At 45.1% G+C, this 18,303-nt stretch overlaps 1 protein-coding gene across 2 annotated transcripts in view; it reads left to right on the plus strand.

Moving 5' to 3' along the window:
- Nucleotides 1-309: 309 nt before the first annotated feature.
- The window catches only part of Klhl22 (kelch like family member 22), a 41,790-nt gene continuing 23,796 nt past the window's right edge, over nt 310-18,303 (plus strand). The window contains exons 1-2 of one of the 2 annotated variants that reach the window (XM_055610306.1): nt 310-352; nt 5,848-6,110. In XM_055610306.1, coding sequence (XP_055466281.1) covers nt 5,884-6,110 — 227 coding nt within the window. In that variant the 5' untranslated portion in view covers nt 310-352; nt 5,848-5,883. Of the gene's footprint in view, nt 469-5,847; nt 6,111-18,303 lie in introns of both variants that reach the window. The other variant, XM_055610307.1, reaches the window with a different exon arrangement.

Below are 18,303 nucleotides of genomic sequence, written 5' to 3' on the forward strand. Positions count from 1 at the left end.
CGGGGGAAGTAAGGAAAAGGACGGTCAAGTGAACGAGTGAAACACATTCGAGTGCGTGCAGAGAGGCGATGAGTGAACGGGCAAGCGAATGCGTGTGAGGAAACCAGCCAGCAAAGAAGTTATAAGAATGAGGCAGGGAGAAAGGGAAAGGAGGAGGACGTAGGTTTGCACTCTGGGGTGGCGCTTCCTGACCAGCGACCCTTGTCCGGCTCTCTAACCTCGCCCCGCCCCGCCGGCGGCCCCCCTGCCGTCCACTTGCGCCTGCGCGGCATCCCGCGTGACGGCGAGGCTCCGCCCCCACCTCCAGCCTCCCGCCTGCTGCGAGAGCGGCCTCAGCTTGCGGTGGCACCAGGTCAGCTGCGAGGCGTGTACCGAGTGGGCCCGGCGGGCCTTCGTCGCCGAGCTCGCGCTGCACGCGGGGATGGAAGAGGGAGCGGGGACGGCGGCGGGCGCCCGGGGCCGGCGCAGGTGACTGCCTGACGTGGCGGGGGCTCGGTGGGGCGACCCCCGGGCGTCCGGCGCGGGCCTGGCGCTCTGGCGCGGGCCGGCCGAGGCCTGCGCGCTGGTGAGGCGGCCCGTGGCCCTCGCAGCCGGGTCGGCCAGGCTCTGTTGCCAGCCGCGGGTCCGAGTGTGGCCTCCGGCCTGTCGCCGACCCTCGAGGCTACCCGAGCAGGGATTGCAACAGGCGCCAGGGCGGTCCGGGCTGCTGAGCCGGGCGTGACCTCAGACTCTAAAGCCGCAGCTGCGGTTGCTGATAGATCGGAGAACTCTTGCTGTCAGTGCAAAATCAACGGGTTGTACTAGTTTAGATCGTTTTAGATGTACAGGCCGAACGGAACGACCTGGCCGGGCGCAGTGGGGCCACCTTCTGCCCGAGGGTGCTTCCTAGGGTCGGGCCGATCTTCGAGATGCTCCTAGTCAGTGCCCTGGGGAACAAGCCACGGAGCACATCTGCACCCCTTGGAGACCGGCCCCCAAATAAGGAACCGTTCCCTTTTCTGCTCTTTCCAAGCATCTGGTTTTTCTTTTGTTGTACTGCTGTAGATACGGATGTGTTGAGGACAGATACTGAATGGGAGCCCTACAGAAGATTGAGGATGCCTTTTCAGCAAATGATTCATTGAAGATTCGGTGCACAACTGTTGGCAGTAGCAAACAATGGGAGGAAACCCAGATGTCTTGACAGGGGCCCTTAAATAAAACGTGTTTATACAGTGGACTGTGGGAGAGGCATGAAGTTATAAGCAGAAGTTAATGGAAAGTGGAGAGGAATATCATACAGATCTGCAGTCACCAGAGTATCTATCCTTCCTGTTTTATCTTTAAAAAAAAAAAAAAAAAAAGTCTGTGTACCTGAGTGAAGGTGCCCTGGAGGCCCCAAAGAGGGCGTCAGGACCCTTGGAACTGAGCAGCCAATGTAGGTGCCCAGGATGAAACGCCAGTTCTTTGCAAGAATAGTATGAGCTCTTAACTGCTTTGAGCCTTCTCTCTAACCCTATCCCTTCCTTTCTTATTTATTTATGACAAGTCTCTACATACTCCAGGCTGGCTTCAAACTTGTGATCCTCTTGTATCAACACTGTGTCTGGCTGTACCAGAGATCTTGGATGTTGTTGCAGCCCTGGTTGTGCCGAATTCCTTTTCTCCAGCTTGGTGAATGTGCTCTGCTGCTCAGAGGAGCGTCATTCTGTTTTACTGTACTTGTTCTTGTGGTGGCTATTTAGAAAATAGATGCTATCCATCCCTTTCCAAGAGGGCAGACAGGCTGTTCAGCTGACATGAGGATGCAGAAGTCAGTTAGTTCACATAGTCATCGCAGTTGAGGAAGCCCTCCAGGAAGTTGCGTTTTGGAGTCAACAGCCAAGTACCTAGAGATGGTTAGCAGATGTGGCCATAAAAAGTAACCCTGAGGTGCTTCGGAGACAAAAGTATTGAGAACACAGGCTCACACAGCAGATCATGTTTGCTGAAATGGTATGAAGATGCCAGGTAGATGTGATCAGCTAGATCTTGGCCAGAATAGGATGATAAGAAACAAATCTGGTTCTGCTCAAAGGATAAACATGTGTACCTTTCAGTCTGAGAAGAGCTGATTGGGCAGGAGAGGAAAGAAAGGTTTTGAGCCAAGTCATAGGGAGCCCGAAGTGAGAAGCCAGGAGACAGCACTTGGAAACACAGCACACTCACTCATAGGAGCATTTTTGGTCTCCTGTCCATCTTGGAAATGTGAGAGAATGAGGTGAGAGTTAGGGACAGCATTGGAACAGAATTCCTATGTTCTTCCATTAAGGTATAGCCATTGGAAAATCAAGGGGATGGCTATGTGAGACACAGGAGGAGAATCAAGACCAAAGGATCTTAGAAAACATAGCCTTAAAAAGGAAAAGAGATCATTGAGAGTAGGAGGTTTCAGATAAGAAATGTAGTATATGGCTGACAAAAACAGACTAGTTGGAAGGGATTGTGCCCAGAGATGCTATTGGGAAATCATGTCCTAGGGAAATGGATGGGCTGAAGGAAAGGAAGAGGTCAGGAAAAGAGGAGTTATAAGATAGAGTCCCTCCAGGCTGGAGAGCTCTTAACCCAGAGATGGTGGTACATTCAGCTCTAACCGTTGCTAGAGCCTTGTGAGAAAAGAGCTGATTCAGGATAGAAGGATAGTGTGGGTAAGCAGTAGAGGTGCCACATCCAGGAGACAGGTGGAAGAGAAGTGAGCCTGTGTGATTGGACACCGTAGAGGCTCTCGAGCACAAGGTCGAGAAGAGGAGGTCTGTGGGTGGTAGGGAGAAGTGTGTCCCATCAGTAGTAAGTGGTAGGGAGAGGTGTTCTCTGTCGGTAGTAAGAAGGCTTTGGGCTAGTTTTCTGTTAACATCTGTTTATCCTTTTTAAATATGTGTATCTGGGGCTAATGAAATGATTCAGTGGCTTAAGTGTGCTTCCTGCTTACCTGGGTTTTCTTCCCAGCATCGCAGTTGATGGCTCACAACTGCATTCCAGAGGATCTCACACCCTTTCCTGGCCTCTGAGGGCTCCTACACACATACTGCACATAAGTAAAAATAAATCTTTAAGCTTTACTTATTTACTTATTTATTTATTATCGCTGTATGCGAGTGTGTGTAGAGGTCAGAAGGCAGTTTTGTGGAGTCCAGTCTTTCCTTCCATCTTCATATGGGTTCCAGGCATTGGACTCAATTTGCCAGGCTTGTAGAACAGATGTCTTTACTGCTGAGCCAGTGCACTGACTGTGGGAGCTGTAAGGAACGTGGCATGGGGTGGAGAAGGTTCACGGCCTTCTAAATGGCTGACCTGTGCTACAAAAGCATACGGTTGGCTGCAGACCGGGTACCTCCAGGCTGCTTGCTTCCTAACCCCTAGTAGATGACTATGCTATGCATAATAGCTTCTGGTTTATTCATTGTGTGTGTGTGGTGTTATCAAAGGCATATTTGTAGTAGTTTTTTTGTTTTGTTTTATGGCTGCTTTTAAGATCATGTTGCAGCTGGGGTTGGTGGCATACACCTTTAACCCTAGCACTCAGGGAGGTAGAGGCAGACAGATCTTTGTGAGTTCAAGGCCAGCCTGGTCTACAAAGCAAGTACAGAACAGCCAAGGCAACACAGAGAAACCCTTTCCAAGAGGGCAGACAGGCTGTTCAGCTGACATGAGGATGCAGAAGTCAGTTAGTTCACATTGTCATCGCAGATGAAGAAGCCCTCCAGGAAGTTGCGTTTTGGAGTCAACAGCCAAGTACCTAGAGATGGTTAGCAGATGTGGCCATAGAAAGTAACCCTGAGGTGCTTCGGAGACAAAAGTTTTGAGAACACAGGCTCACCAGCAGATCATGTTTGCTGAAATGGTATGAAGATGCCAGGTAGATGTGATCAGCTAGATCTTGGCCAGAATAGGATGATAAGAAACAAACCTGTTTTTTTGAAAAAACAAAACAAAACAAATCATTTTGTAGTTTTTGAGTATGTTCTTTTATTTTATTTTATTTATGTTTTTGGACATTGGTCTCCTATAGATCAGGTTACCCTCAGGTACCCTTTGTAGAAAAGGATGGCCTTGATTTTTTTAAGATATGTATTAATTGTGTGTGTGTGAGTGTGTGTGTGAGTGAGTGTGTTTATGTCTGTGTACATGTGAGTGGAGGTGCTCACAAAAACTAGAGAAATCAGATCCCTCTAGAGCTGGAATTACAGACAGCTTCTTGATATGAATGATGGCAATTGAACTGTGGTCCTGTGGAAGAACAGGACATGATCTTTTTTTTTTTTTTTTTTTTTTTCCTTCCAGGACAAGGTTTCTCTGTGTAGCCTTGGCTGTCCTGGACTTGCTTTATAGATGAGGCTGGCCTCAAACTCACAGAAATCCACCTGCCACTGCCAAGTGCTGGGATTAAAGGCATATGCCACCATGCCCAGCAAAAGATTCATCTTTATTTTATGTATGGGTGTTTTGCCTGCAAGTATGCCTGTGTACCGTGTGCATGCCTGGTGCCTGTGGAGTCCATTGGATCCTCTTAAGCTAGAGTTACAGACAGTGTGAGGAACCATGTGGGTGCTGGAATTGAACCTGGGTCCTCTAGAAGTGCAGCAGCCAGTGTTCTTAATCACTGAGCCATCTCTCTGGCACCTATTTCTTTTTCTTAAAGATTTTCCTTTTAGCTGGGTGTGGTGGCACACTCAGGGAGGCCAGCCTGATCTACAAAGCCAGTCCAGGGCAGCCAAGGGTACACAGAGAAACTCTGGAAAAACAAAACAAAAAATTCCTTTTGCATGTGAATGAATGTATGTAAATGTAGTGTTAATGAGACACATTGTTTAGCTTTAGGGATAAGGAAGAGCTAATAACTGTAAACTTACACAGAGGTTATATAGATTGGGTCATAAACAAAGTCTGTTTGCTGTTTAGGCACTTTGTTGCTTTGTTTGTTTGTTTGTTTTTGAGATAGTCCCACTATGGTAGCCTTGGCTGGCCTGGAGCTTGTTTGCTGTATAGACTTGGCTGGCCTACAACTCAAGAGTGCTGGGGTTAAAGGCATGAGTTACCATGCCTGGCTTGTTTTAGTACTCTTGTCTGAGATATCCCTCAGGAAGGAGAATATTGTTGAGGGCCATTTCTGGTGTTTTTCTTAGTTACATTGAAGTCCTTAACGCCCAGCCAATAAAAAATAAATCTGATCATGGGGGGAGAGACTGCTTTGTCTCCCCATGTTCTCCTCCTCCCTCCTCCACAGGGTTTCTCTGTGTAGCCTTGGGTGTCCTGGACTCGCCCTGTAGACCAGGCTGGCCTTGAACTCACCTGCCTCTTGAGTGCTGGCATCACAGGCGTGCAGCACCGTACCTGGCATCCCCATGTTCTCTTAATTTTCATTGTCTTTCTATCCTGTCTCAAATCTTCCCTCAAAACTCCTCTCTTTGGTGCTGGGGATCAAATCTTAGACCTCACGTGTGTGAGGTAAGTGCTTTCCTGAACCATACCCCTGTCCTTTTCAATTCTATTTTGAGACAAGGTCTCTCTAATTTTTTGGTCTGCCCTGAATTTGTGATCATCCAGTCTCAGCCTTCCAAGTAACTGAGATAACTTTGTGAGTCATCATGCCAGCCTCAGAATACTTCTGTTTCACTGCAGAGCTGAAGGTGGCACAGTAGGATGAAGACCTTGTGGATGAAGACACCAGGTTATGAGACAGAAGGCCAAGTGGGACCAGGGCTGGGAGGAAACAGGGAGTAGAGGCTTTGGGACCACAGGGAAGTCTCTGCAGCAGGTGCCACGCGGTCAGCCTGTGTGGCCCCGCACCACCTCCCTACCTGCTCACGCCTTGCTCCCTCTGTCTTGCAGCTGAGTACAGTGGTGAGGGCTGCTGTGGCCGTCAGGATGGCAGAGGAGCAGGAGTTCGCCCAGCTGTGCAAGCTGCCCACACAGCCCTCCCACTCCCACTGCGTCAACAACACTTACCGAAGCACACAGCACTCCCAGGCCCTGCTCCGAGGCCTGCTTGCTTTGCGGGACAGTGGGATCCTCTTTGATGTTGTCCTGGTGGTGGAAGGAAAACACATTGAGGCTCATCGAATTCTGCTGGCAGCATCATGCGATTACTTCAGGTAAGGTACCTATAGTTACTTTTTCTTTTATTTGTTTTTAGAGACAGGGTTTCTCTGTGTAGCCCTGGCTGTCCTGGAACTCACTCTGTAGATTAGGCTGGCCTCAAATTCAGATTCTGCCTGCCTCTGCCTTCCAAGTGCTGGGATTAAAGGCGTGTGCCACTGTGCTTGGCTTATGCTTGTTCCCCCCCCCCCCCGTGTTAAAATAATTTATTTAATTTAATTTTATGTGCATTAGTATGGAGGTGTCAGATGTGAGCTGCCATGTGGGTGCTGGAAATTGAACCCCAGTCTTTCGGAAGAGCAGACAGTGCTCTTAACCACTGAGCCATCTCTCCAGCCTTTTTTCAATGTTTTTATTAGCATACGTTAACTATAAATAATAGTGCTTTCATTATGATACTCATACATGTATATAATGTGTATTGATCATATTCACCTTAATACTCTCTTTTTCACTCCCAGAGACTGCCTTCCTTTTCCTACATTTTTGTTTTGTTTTTGCTGACCCCACTGCACATACTGGGGTCTCTGACAGGGGAGTTGGGTGAGAGGTTATTTAGGTGAATTGAGCACCTTTCCATTTGGCTATACCACTTGAGCAGATGTCTTTCCCTCCTTCAGCAGCCATTGACTAACTACCTATCGATTCTCAAGGAAGGAGGGGCCTTTTGAAACTCTTCCCTGTAGGGCTAATAATAGGTAGTTCTGACGTTACCAAGTGGGAGTACTGACACTGAAGGTGGCTGAGTCTTCTCTTTCCTTAGTCTCTGTTGTGGCGACTCAATCAACCAGCCCAGCAGAGAAGAGGTCTTAAGAGTTTGCCTGTCAGTTTTTCTCTCTGTTGGGCATGTCTTGTAGTAAATAGTAGAACAGTGTGGGGCTATATACTATTGACTATTAGCCCTGTGATTATCATGACATTGTTATCTAACCTGCTATCACAAATAATAAGACACAGGCACCTGTTAGATTTATAATTGCCTTATTTACCTTGGGCCGGGCAGATATTCCACTTACAATGTCTCAATATCCTCACCATCCATCTCCCAGCCCCCATCCATTGCCATCCACCTTAATCCTCTTCATTTGGACTACCTTTCATCCATAATCTCATGGTACTTGCTTATATTCTTCATCTGGACCTTTTTATGACATTACTAGAGCCCACATGGTGTTTTCTCCAGGCTAACCCATCCTGGCATCCTCCTCTTTCCGTCTGTCTGTCCTTCCTGTGATTCCCTTTGGGATTCCCCGAAGCCCAGGAACCCTAGCTATGCCTATCCCATTCTGCCCTGCCCTAGGCAATCAGCCAGTCAGGTATAAGGACTTAGGCAGGTTTACACAGAGGGTCAGTAATGAGCATCAGACCAACCTCTAACAGGCATATTCTCATTTTTCAAAACTGGATCATGACTGGCTTGATTTGCAGTGTTGTACTTTATAAATGAGTATTCTAATACAGATGCAATATTTTGGTGAAAATAGTTGTTTTTTTTTGTCATTCTTTTTGATATTTCAAGGCAGGGTTTCTTTGTGTAGCCCTGGCTATACTGGAACTTACTCTGTAGCCCAGGCTGCCCTCCACCTCAGAGATCCACCTGCCTCTCCCTCCTGAGTGCTGGGATTAAAGTCTTGCATCACCATGACTGCCGTTTTGGGGGGACAGAGTATTTCTTTTTACTTCACTGTGGATTTAAAACCCCTGGAAGTTGAAAGAATAGTGTGTGATGAGCATATCACTTGCCAGCATTTGCCACATTGCTTTCCATGTCCTTATGCACATACCTGCTTCCAAGATGCTATGAAGCTTCACTCCTCACCCTGTTACAATGCCATCTAGATGTTTGCACAGGCGACAGTTGCTCCTCTGGGGCCCTCGGAATGCTAAGGCCCACAGCTAGAAAATTATTACTATATCAACACTCTCCACAGATCTGTGTGATGCTTACAGTCATCTTTTTCCTAATTAACCATTTTCTGACTTATAAACACTTGCTAAAATTCCTTCCCAGGAGGACAGGTGAACAGTGTCTACCCCTCCTCCTAAGGTCTTAACAATAACCGAATGCATAATTCCACCAGACTTCACTCTGAGTTTATTGGGCTTTCTCGAAAAGCATAAATGAGGAATTACTTCCTGGGTGTGGGTGCTTCTTCTCCAACAGTCAATATCTGAAAAGCCTTTGCCTAGTAGGGATGAGGGCGAGTCTCCTTTCCCTAGTCTTGCCCAGCCTATTTTTATCCCTGAAACCACTTGCAAATAAGGCAGTGTTGCATACAGTGGTGCTGTACTCGGGTGGGATCAGACATTACATCCATGAGGGGATGTTAACAGTCAGCAAGCCCAACCGAGATAATTCTCAACACCCCAAGATGTAGATTGCTTGGTTGAAAGAAAGTCACTAACAACAACCTGCCTTCACCATGTGTTTGCTTTTGGCTTTCCATTAGGCTCTACAGCCCTTCCAGTGTTTTCCAGTGGCTTTTTGCCTGACTCCATGTCAGTACTTAGCCCATTAGGAAGAACTGGGGGTTGGTTTGTCTGTCGCACACACTAGAGCTGGAATTTGTCACTCCTGTCATCTCTAGAGAGACAGAACCAACACAGTGTAGCTATACAGGAGAAGAGTAGGAAAGTTGATTGTAGAGATTGAGAAATTCCATGACAGGCAGTCTAATAGCTGAAGATTTTGGGATTCCAGTAGTGTGGCTCAGGGCAAGTCTGAATGCTTAAACCAGGAAGGCTAACGGTGTAATTGTCAGCTTGAGGCTCAAGGCTTGAGAACCCCAGGGAGTTTGGTGTAAGCCCAAGGGCCAGCGAGCCTGAGTTCTCATGATTAGGAGGTGAGACTGGATCTTACCCATTTAGTCCACTGATTTTCAAGCCAGTCTCTGCTGTAAAAAGGTATTGCTCTAGGTATCCTTAATCTAGTCACATTGACACCTAAAATTAGCCATCAGAGGCGGGGCATAATGGTGCACTTCTTTAATCCCAGCACTCAGGAAGCAGAGGCAGATGGATCTCTGTGAGTTTGAGGCCAGCCTGGTCTACTTGGTGAGTTCCAGGACAATTAGAGTTACATAGTGAGACCCTGTCTCAAGAGATAAATAAGTAAAACAAGCAAAAGCTAAAATTAACCACCATAATGGTTAATTTTACACACAACTTCAATAGTTGTGGTTTCTTTCCCCTGTATGTTTTATACTTGTGTATGTGTTGGTGTGTAACATGTGCGTGACTGACAGTAGATATCATTCTTGCTTCTTTTCCACCATGGTTTTGATATAATCTCTTGCTGAACCTGGGGCTCCCTGATTCAGCTGGACTGGCCATCCCCAAGCCCCAGGAATTCTGTTTCTGCCTCTCCAGCACTGAATTACTACTGCCATAACTAGCTTTTTACATCATATCCTAAGCTCTTTAAGCTTTTGTAGCAAGCATTTAGCAAACTCTGTTTCCCAGCCTGTTTTTGTTATCTTTATGAAATACGGTCTCACTCTAACCTTTCTGGTCTTATTTTGTAATCCATACTGGCCTTGAATTTAGGGCCTCAGCTTCCTAAGTGTTAACATGTTTGGTTTTTGAGATGGGGTTTTGTTATGTTGCCCAGGCTGGCTTCAAACTTAAGATCTTAGTGTTTCAAAATGCCAGCCTCCTGACTTAAGTACTTTACTTCCTTTGTCTGCACAACTTTGTACTACCTCCTTTACATAATTCGAGGAATGAGACTTAGAAGGAGGGGTCATCTGCAGCTAGTTCCTGGATTTACCCCATTGCAGTTCCAATTCTACTTTTTTTTTTTTTTTTTTTTTTTTGTAATTTTGTAGTTTTGAATTTTATTTTATGCACAGGGATATTTGGACTGCATGTAGGTCTGTGAGCCACATACATGCCTGGTGCCTGATGAGGCCAGAAGACAGCATTGAATCCCCTGGAACTGAAGTTAGAGATAGTTGTGAGCTGCCATGTGGGTGCTGGGATATCAAAGCCAGGTGCTTTGGAAGAGCGCCAATTACTCTTGACCTATGTCGGAACTATTTCTCCACAGAAAGGTTGACTTTCCTCAGCCTCCTGAGTGCTGAGATTAAAAGCATATGCAATCATGCATGGCCCTTCTTTCCTTTTTAGTGGTGGCCATCCTAATGAACATAAAATGTGAGCAACTTCGAAAACATTTTCTTTCTCTCTTTCTTTCTTTTCTCTTTCTCTTTCATTCTTTTTTCTTTATTTTCCTTTTGTTTTTTGTTTTTCAAGACAGGGTTTCTCTGTGTAGCCTTGCCTATCCTAGACTTGATTTGTAGACCAGGCTGGCCTCAAACTCACAGAGATCTGCCTGTCTCTGCCTCACACTGCACCTGACCAAACATACATTTTTTTAATTGTTTTTTGCTAAAAGTAAAAACAAACCAAACAGAAAAAGATATGTATGTTCTTTTTCTTTGGGAATTTTTTTCTTACTGTTTTTTGTTTGTTTGTTTGTTTGTTTTTCCAGTTCTTCAAGACAGGGTTTCTCTGTGTAACAGAGCCCTGGCTGTCCTGGTATCACTTTGTAGACTAAGCTGACCTTGAACTCACAGAGATACACCTGTCTCTGCCTCCTGTGTGCTGCACAGGAGGCAGGCTTGCACCACCACACCCAGCTCCTACTGATTTCTATTTTTGAAATATGTCAATTATGAATAGCAGCTGAAAGACAAGCACTTCACATTCAGCCTGGTCTTTATTTCTGCTTTAAGACTTATCTCAGAGGAATTGCCAGATATCCGGACTTTTGTTTTGAGACAGGTTCTTACTTTGTAGCTCTGGCTGGCCTGGAGCTTGCTATGTAGACTAGGCTGGCCTTCATTTCACAGAGATCTGCCTCATGAGTGCTGGGTTTAAAGGTGTACGCTACTGCACTTGGCTTGATTCTGATATTTTTTATCTCTAAAGTACTCTAGGAAGCCTAAGGATGTTATCACATATCTACAACACCATTTTCAGTCCAAGAAAAGCTGGTTGGGCCAGGGATGTAACTTGGTGGAGGGTTTGCCTAGCACGGGGCCCTGAGTTTGATCATTTGAGTCATGTAAACTGGGGATGCTGGTACTTGGGTTACCTGAGAACTCACTGTATAGACCAAGCTGTCCTTGGACTCACAAAGATCTGCCTGCCTCTGCCTCCTGAGTGCTGCGATTTCAGGCATGCATCACTGTGTCTGATTTTGAGAGAGAGAGAGAGAGAGAGAGAGAGAGAGAGAGAGTGTGTGTGTGTGTGTGTCTATGTATGTGTGTGCAGGGGTGGGGGACAAGGGATGTTGTTGTCTTAAGTTTTTAGCTCAGGATGGCTTCATACTCACTGTGGAGCGTAGGCTGTTCTCAAACTTGTGCAGGGATTACAGATGTGAATTACGAAATGTGCTGCTTTTTGTTTGGCTTGTTATTTTAGATTTGGGTTTTCCTATTTAACCCAGGCTGGCTAGAGATCCTCTTGCTTCTGTCTCTGGGGGAAGGGATTAAAGGTGTGTGCCTTGGCCTGTTTTTTGTTTGTTTGTTGGCAGAGGGTCTTTTATGTAGTTTTAGTTGACTAGAACTCCTTAGGTTGGACTAGGCTGGCCTAAAACCGGTGGCATTTTTTCAGCTTCAGTTTCTAGAGAGCTAGGGTTCTGAGTATGTCTGAGCCGTGCCCGCACCTCACGGCAGTGCTCAGGGTGCTGCCATTTCTTCTCTTACCAGCACCTTAGAGGGCAGAAAAGTCAACAGGGGAAGTCTGTGCAGCAGCAGCTCTGGAAAGTCCAGACTACAAAAGGAAAAGAAAGATGGCAAGAGGCTGGCTAAATGTGGACTCTCTGGAAATAAGTTTAACTTGTGCCTAGTGTGTAGGACTTTGGAAGCTTGCCAGGTCTCTGAAGAGAACCCAAGCATAGCTGGACATAGAAAAGGGCCATTGTTTTGCAAAGAGCTAGTTCTCTCAGTATCAATCTGAATGTTTACTGTATTCCAGAGAGGATTTACTGGGGGTAAATTACAGAAACTGGTTATAAACTTGAAAAGGAAAAGCAAGCATTAGTCAGGAACTTGTTGACAACAAGAGTAACTAATGAAAGGGGATTAGCCCTACCCTATATTGGCTATAATATAAATGTGCAGAATTTAAAACTTTGAGTTGGTGAAATAGAAGGAAATATAGAAAAAGCCAGGAGGTTCAGAAACATCACAAATATAGCAGGAACTCTGCATGTGACAAAAATGACATTGTAAATCAAGGAGGGTCAACAGATGCCGACATTGCCACTGGAAGGGCAAAGTGTGCATACCCTATATAAACATCAATGTCAAGCGATGAACAGTTTTTGTTTTGAAGTGCTAAGGATCAAACCCAGAAGTCTTGGCACCTCCTAGACAGGTGCTCTGTTAGGGGCTATCCCACCAGCTGCTGTGGTGTGTGTGTGCTAGTGTCCACCACTCATGTAGAGACCAAAAGTCAGCCTCTTGTATCTTCTTCCATTGTTCTTCATCCTTTTTCAATATTTATTTATGTATTTATTTATGTGTTTTATGAGTGCCCTATCTGCACGTACACCTGCATGCCAGAAGAGGGCGTCAGATCCCAGTATAGATGGTTGTAAGCCACCGTGTGATTGCTGGAACTTGAACTCAGAACCTCTGGAAAAGCAGACAGTGCTCTCCATTGCTGAGCCACCACTCCAGCTCCATTATTAATTTTATTTTGGTTTTTGAAACAGTCTCTTACTGAACCTAAAACTCACTGATTGATCAGACTTATCTGACCAGTGAGCCTGTGGGGTACTTCTGGCTCTGTTTTGTATCTTTGGGATGACAAGGGAGTATTGCATTGCCCAATTCTTAGTGTCTGTTGGGGATTGGACCCAGGTCCTTATGCTTGCATATTAAGCACATCACCCACCACATCTCTCCAGCCCGTAAGCCTGAGTTTCAGGTGTTTGACATCAAATAGAGGAAAACATAGAGAAGCATTCTCTAGTATAATCTCAGAAGGAAGAAGTCATTCTAAGTTTGATGCAAAACGCAGTGAATAATTGATATATTTGATCACGTTTAAAATAAACAGCGTAGACGTGGCACTGCACACCTGGAGTTCCAACATTCACAGTGTTGACACAAGAGCATCTTAAATTTGAGGCCAACTTGGACTACCTGGTTTAAGTTGTGTTAAAAACAAACAGAAACCCACAAATTTCTCAGCCAGGCATGGTGTCGCACACCTTTAAACCAGGCGCTCAGGAGGCAGAGGTAGGTGGATCTCCCTTAGTTCAAGGCCAGTCTAATCTACAGAGCAGTTCCAGCATAGCCAGAGCTGCATAGAGAGACATTGACAAAAATAAAAGCAAAAACTCACCAACAAAACAAAACAAAAACTCGCCAAATTTCTGCATGTTGAAATTGTCGGTAAAGGATGGAAGAAAGTTTAACTCACCCCTGAATGGACCCATCTCTTCCAATAGTTAAGAGACGATAGTAAAAACAAACAAACAAACAAACAAAAAAATAAATAAAAACTAGCAAAATTCTAGGTTGTTCAGAGACTGTTGGAATGGCTTTTAACAATGTGATAAGATTTTTCCATTTATAATAATATTTCTTCTCATGGTGGCAGAGTTAAGAGCCAGTATTTCCTGGCTCTTAGCATATCTGTAGGGCTGGGCTCCTGACTCCAGTGTGTGATGTAACATCAGGTAGGTAGGACTGTTGGTTTGTGATGAATGTTAGCCTTTTGGCCCAGCATCCACATTTGTAGAACTAAACCTGTCAGGTACAGTATGGCATGGGGGCGGAGCTGTATCCGTTGTGAGAAATAAACGTAAATGGACTTGAGTTGGAGTTGGGTGAGTGGCTGATGGCAGACTTTACAAAGAGTGAGGAGAACTCAAAAGTAGCTGCACCCCTGAAAAGGCCACCCCAGCGTGGGTGATCACTCCCAAGGGCTGCAGTCCTGGACTCTGCACAACGCTCAGGTTGTCCCACTGCTCCAAACCTCTCATCTCTTAGGTCCAACCTATCAGAATCTCAGTGCGCACTTGTTTCCTGCTTCCGAAAGCTGGGAGGCATGCCTTGGAGAATTTTCAAGAGCTTCCTCTTCTTCCTGGAGGGGATGGTTCTAGTCTGCTAGACCCTCTGGGTCTTGACCCCTTTTGGGGTCAAACGACCCATTTAACAGGGATCACAAGACCAGCCTGTTTATCAGATATTTGTATTATGATCCATAACAGTAGCAAAATTGCAGTTTTGAAGTAGCAGAGAAAATAATTTTATGGTTGGGGGTCACCATAACACGAGGAACTGTATTAAAGGGTTGCATGCAAAATTAGGAGGGTTGAGAACCACTGTGCTAGACAATGATAGGTAAGAATTGATTTTCCTGATGTGTCTGAAATCAAAGCAAAGTAAAATGCAGAATCTTCCTGCCCTGGGGTGACCTTGTGGGTTTGGGGGTACAAGCCAAACCTTAGGCTGAGAGACAAATGCTACAGAGGTTTCACTACAACTTTTTATAGATTTTAATCAATTAATCAATTAATAATTAATTTAGTTTGGAGGACTGGGTCTCCCTGTGTCACTGTGTATCCTTGACTAGCTTTGAAGTAGAGTGAAGACCAGGCTGCCTCCAAAGTACTGGGATTAAGGGCCTGCACTGTCACACCTTGCTCAGATCCTTTTTTTTGTTTTTGTTTTTGTTTTTAACTTTGGTTTCAGTTTTTCAAGATAGGGTTTCTCTGTGTAGCCCTGGCTGTCCTGGACTCTGTAGACCGGGCTGGCCTCTCACTCAGAGATCCCTCTGCCTCTGCCTCCCTGAGTGCCGAGATTACAGGCATGTGCCACTGCACCAGGTGATTTTTTTTTTTTTTTAACAAAAACAGTCTCAGCATTTGTCACACAAGCATGATAAATAAGGGCCACAAAACAATATAAATAAATGTTTCAGACTACACCCCCCGGCCAAGACAGGGTTTCTTTGGCTGGCTGGCTTTGAACTTACTCTGTAGATCAGGCTGGCCTGGAACTCACAAAGATCCACCTGCCTCTGCCTCCTGAGTGCTGGGATTAAAGGCGTGTGCCGATTCCACCAGAGTTGTTTTTCAGGTACAGAAAGCAACTTAAGAAAATATCATTACCATCTCAATTTCTAACTTTGACCATTTCTAATTGGAAACACATTGCAGCAGAGTATTATCAGATCTTCAGTCTTTAAATCTTTAGCTGTTTGTTACCTAACCAAAACCTAGGTGAAAAGTTCTCAAGAGTTTCTGGTTGTGATATTTAGTCTTCTGGTGTAGCTCAGCAGAAGGAAACTTGTAAGAGCTTGAGCTCTACTATAGCAACACAAAATAAGGTGATGGTGATGATAGTAATGGTAAGTGTTGCAGCTCTGAAGGGAAAGGTTTCCCCATGGTAGGTGTTACAGTTCTGAGGGGAGGATATCCTTGCAGTCCTGAGGGAAGGAGTACCATAAAGTCACACTGCACAACAAATCTCACATGAGAGATTTATTGGGAGAGATACAAAATGGTGGCTGCCTCTTCCAGGGTAAGAAGCAGCAGGGGACTGAGCAGGAGGCAGACTTGATACAGGGTTTCTTGGGAGGGGGCAGTTTTCCAGGGTGGGGGTTGGTGTAATTTTTAAGCCAAGGTCAGGGATGGTGGATTTTCAGGTTCATGGATTGGTAGGTTTTCCAAAACATGTTTGGTCCTGGTCATTTGCCTCTTATGAGACCTAATCAGTGGCTCTGCTTGGATATCTTAATGTGACGTGTCAAGATTCCCAGTTGTTTTGTGTTGTTTAAACTAGTTCCTCCTGACTTTTTCTTTATCTGCCCAGCAAAGGGCTTTATGTCCTCCAAGTGCTCCTGAAATTTGTCTGTCAGCAGGTCCTGGCATTTCATCTGCAGATCTCCAGCTATATCATCCTTGCCAGGGCCAAAAGCCTCCAATCTAACTGGTTTTCTGCCCTTTCTGTCTGTTCTTCAGCTCTCCCTTGTAAACCACTTTATGTAAGAATTCCCCTGTAGTAGCAGCTCACACTACTAAAATCTCAGTACATCTACTCCTCTGCCCTAGAGAGGGATCTAGGCTCTGCCTGTGTTTACCTCATGCTTGCTTGCTTTTGTGTTGGCTGTGTTGAGTAGAAAGCTCTTCCAAGCCCTGAGTTGGTGTGTGCTTGCCTTCTCATCGTTGAAGCCCTCTTCTGCTTTGGATACACTGCTCTTAGCTCTTCTTGTGGGCCTCACTTTCTGAAAGGGTCCTATTCCTCTTCTTCCGTGTACCGCACTGAGTTACTTTTAAGTGAGATAGATGTTTTTGAGCTTCTTCTCAGTATTTTAGTATTTTCCCAGCCCAAACAACTATCATCCTCCTGTTCACCATTCTCTCCTTCCTAACCTTCCTCTCCTTCCCACTTCTGTGCCTGAAATGGCACTTAGGGCCTTTTGCATTCTGGGTGTGTGCACTGCTACTAAGCTCTACCTGCCTGTCTTCCCCCCTCCTTTGTCTTCATTAAATCTGTATGTCAGGAGGGAGGAGAGATGGCTCAGCAGTTAGGAACACTGGCTGTTCTTCTAGAGGACCTGGTTCAATTCCCAGCACCCACATGGCAGCACACAACCCTCTGTCACTCCAGTCCCAGGCTGTCTGATTACCTCTTCTGACCCCCAAGGTGAATTTTTACCTCAAATTTTTTCAAGCTGAGGTCGATTAGATGCACAGACACAGAACCAGCACTTTCAGAAGACCAACTGTCTTCTCAGTCTCTACCAAGTGAATGGAGAACGTTGTTTAGTAAGACTTAAATAGCAAGAGAAGTGGGCAGTTAGCAGATGGGATGGGGGGGGGGACTCAGTTTTCATGGAGCCAGGGCCTTACATCAGTTCCAACTTTTAACAACAGCACCTCTACCACATGGCTTAATCTATGTAAAAACTAAAATGTAGTGACCTACAAGGGAAAGCCTCTGAAATGAGTTAGTATATGTCTTAGTTAGAGTTTCTGTTGCTGAGACGAAACAGTACAAAGATGTGCATTCAGGCACATAAAAATAAATACAGTTTCAAAAAAATTAAAGATTCATATGCCAAAAGCTTAGTAATTCACCTCAAAGATACTGACTGTCAAGTGGTAGCAAGGGGACAAGCCTAGAACTGCCATTAACAGCTTGAAGAGTTTTCTTTCTCCTTAGGGCCTGGCTTCCAGTTATGCAAAGCTGAATCCTTGACTGCTCTACAGAAAGAAGTTTGAGGAGGAGTCAAAGTGAAGCCAAGTTAAAATAAGGGAGGGTACATACTTTATGCTGAATCAGAGACTTTTAGAGAGAAGGAACCTTAGAAAGAGAGGACTACACAAGATAAGGGCTTTGTAAGATGTATAGTCAGGCTTAAGTGTCATCTTTACAGTGGCTGTATTTGATTTTTGTGGCTTTCTAAGTGATATAGTCCAAAGGATACAATTTACAACAGTAGTTAAAGGAATCAATAAAGCTTAAATTTTAAGTAAAGCTAAAAAATGAAATAAAAATGAGACCAGATCGATAGTTCAGCAAGGGGTGGCCCTTGCCATTAGGCGTGGAGGCTTCAGTGTAATCCCTGGAACTCACAAGGTGAAGGAAGAGAACTGACGGATGCAGATTATCTCTTAAGCCCCACGTGTGCATCGAGGCGAGCCTGGGGCTGCACACGCTCACAGACAAAATGAGACAGTAAGTCAAAACACATGATCTGGCTTACTGTCTACTTCTCTTGGATTTCCCTTTGTAAATGAAATTCTAAAATGGTTCTGTGAGGTGCATTGCTCAGCTTTAGGGAGAGGGAGGTACTGTGGTTAAAGTCACAGTTTTGAGCGCTTTTGCCCTATGTAAGCATAATTCATTTATCATTAGTTTTTTTGGTATGTTTTTATTTTGTTAAAAATTTTATTACATATAAATATATATGGGTGTTTTGCCTGCATGTGTGTCTGTCCACCATATACATGCCTGGTGCCTTTGGAGGCCAGAAGAAGACATGTGATTTCCTGGAACTGGAATTACTGAGGGTTGTGAGCTGCCCTGTGTGTACTGGGAAATGAACCCTGGCCTCTAGAAGAACAGCTAGTGTTCTTAAATACTGAGCCATCTCTCCAGCCCCTATTTTTATTTTATGTTATGTTATGTTATGTTATGTTATGTTATGTTATGTTATGTT

This window comes from Psammomys obesus, unplaced genomic scaffold (assembly GCF_907164565.1).
Source record: "Psammomys obesus unplaced genomic scaffold, mPsaObe1.curated_primary_1811, whole genome shotgun sequence".
NCBI classification, from domain to species: Eukaryota; Metazoa; Chordata; class Mammalia; order Rodentia; family Muridae; genus Psammomys; species Psammomys obesus.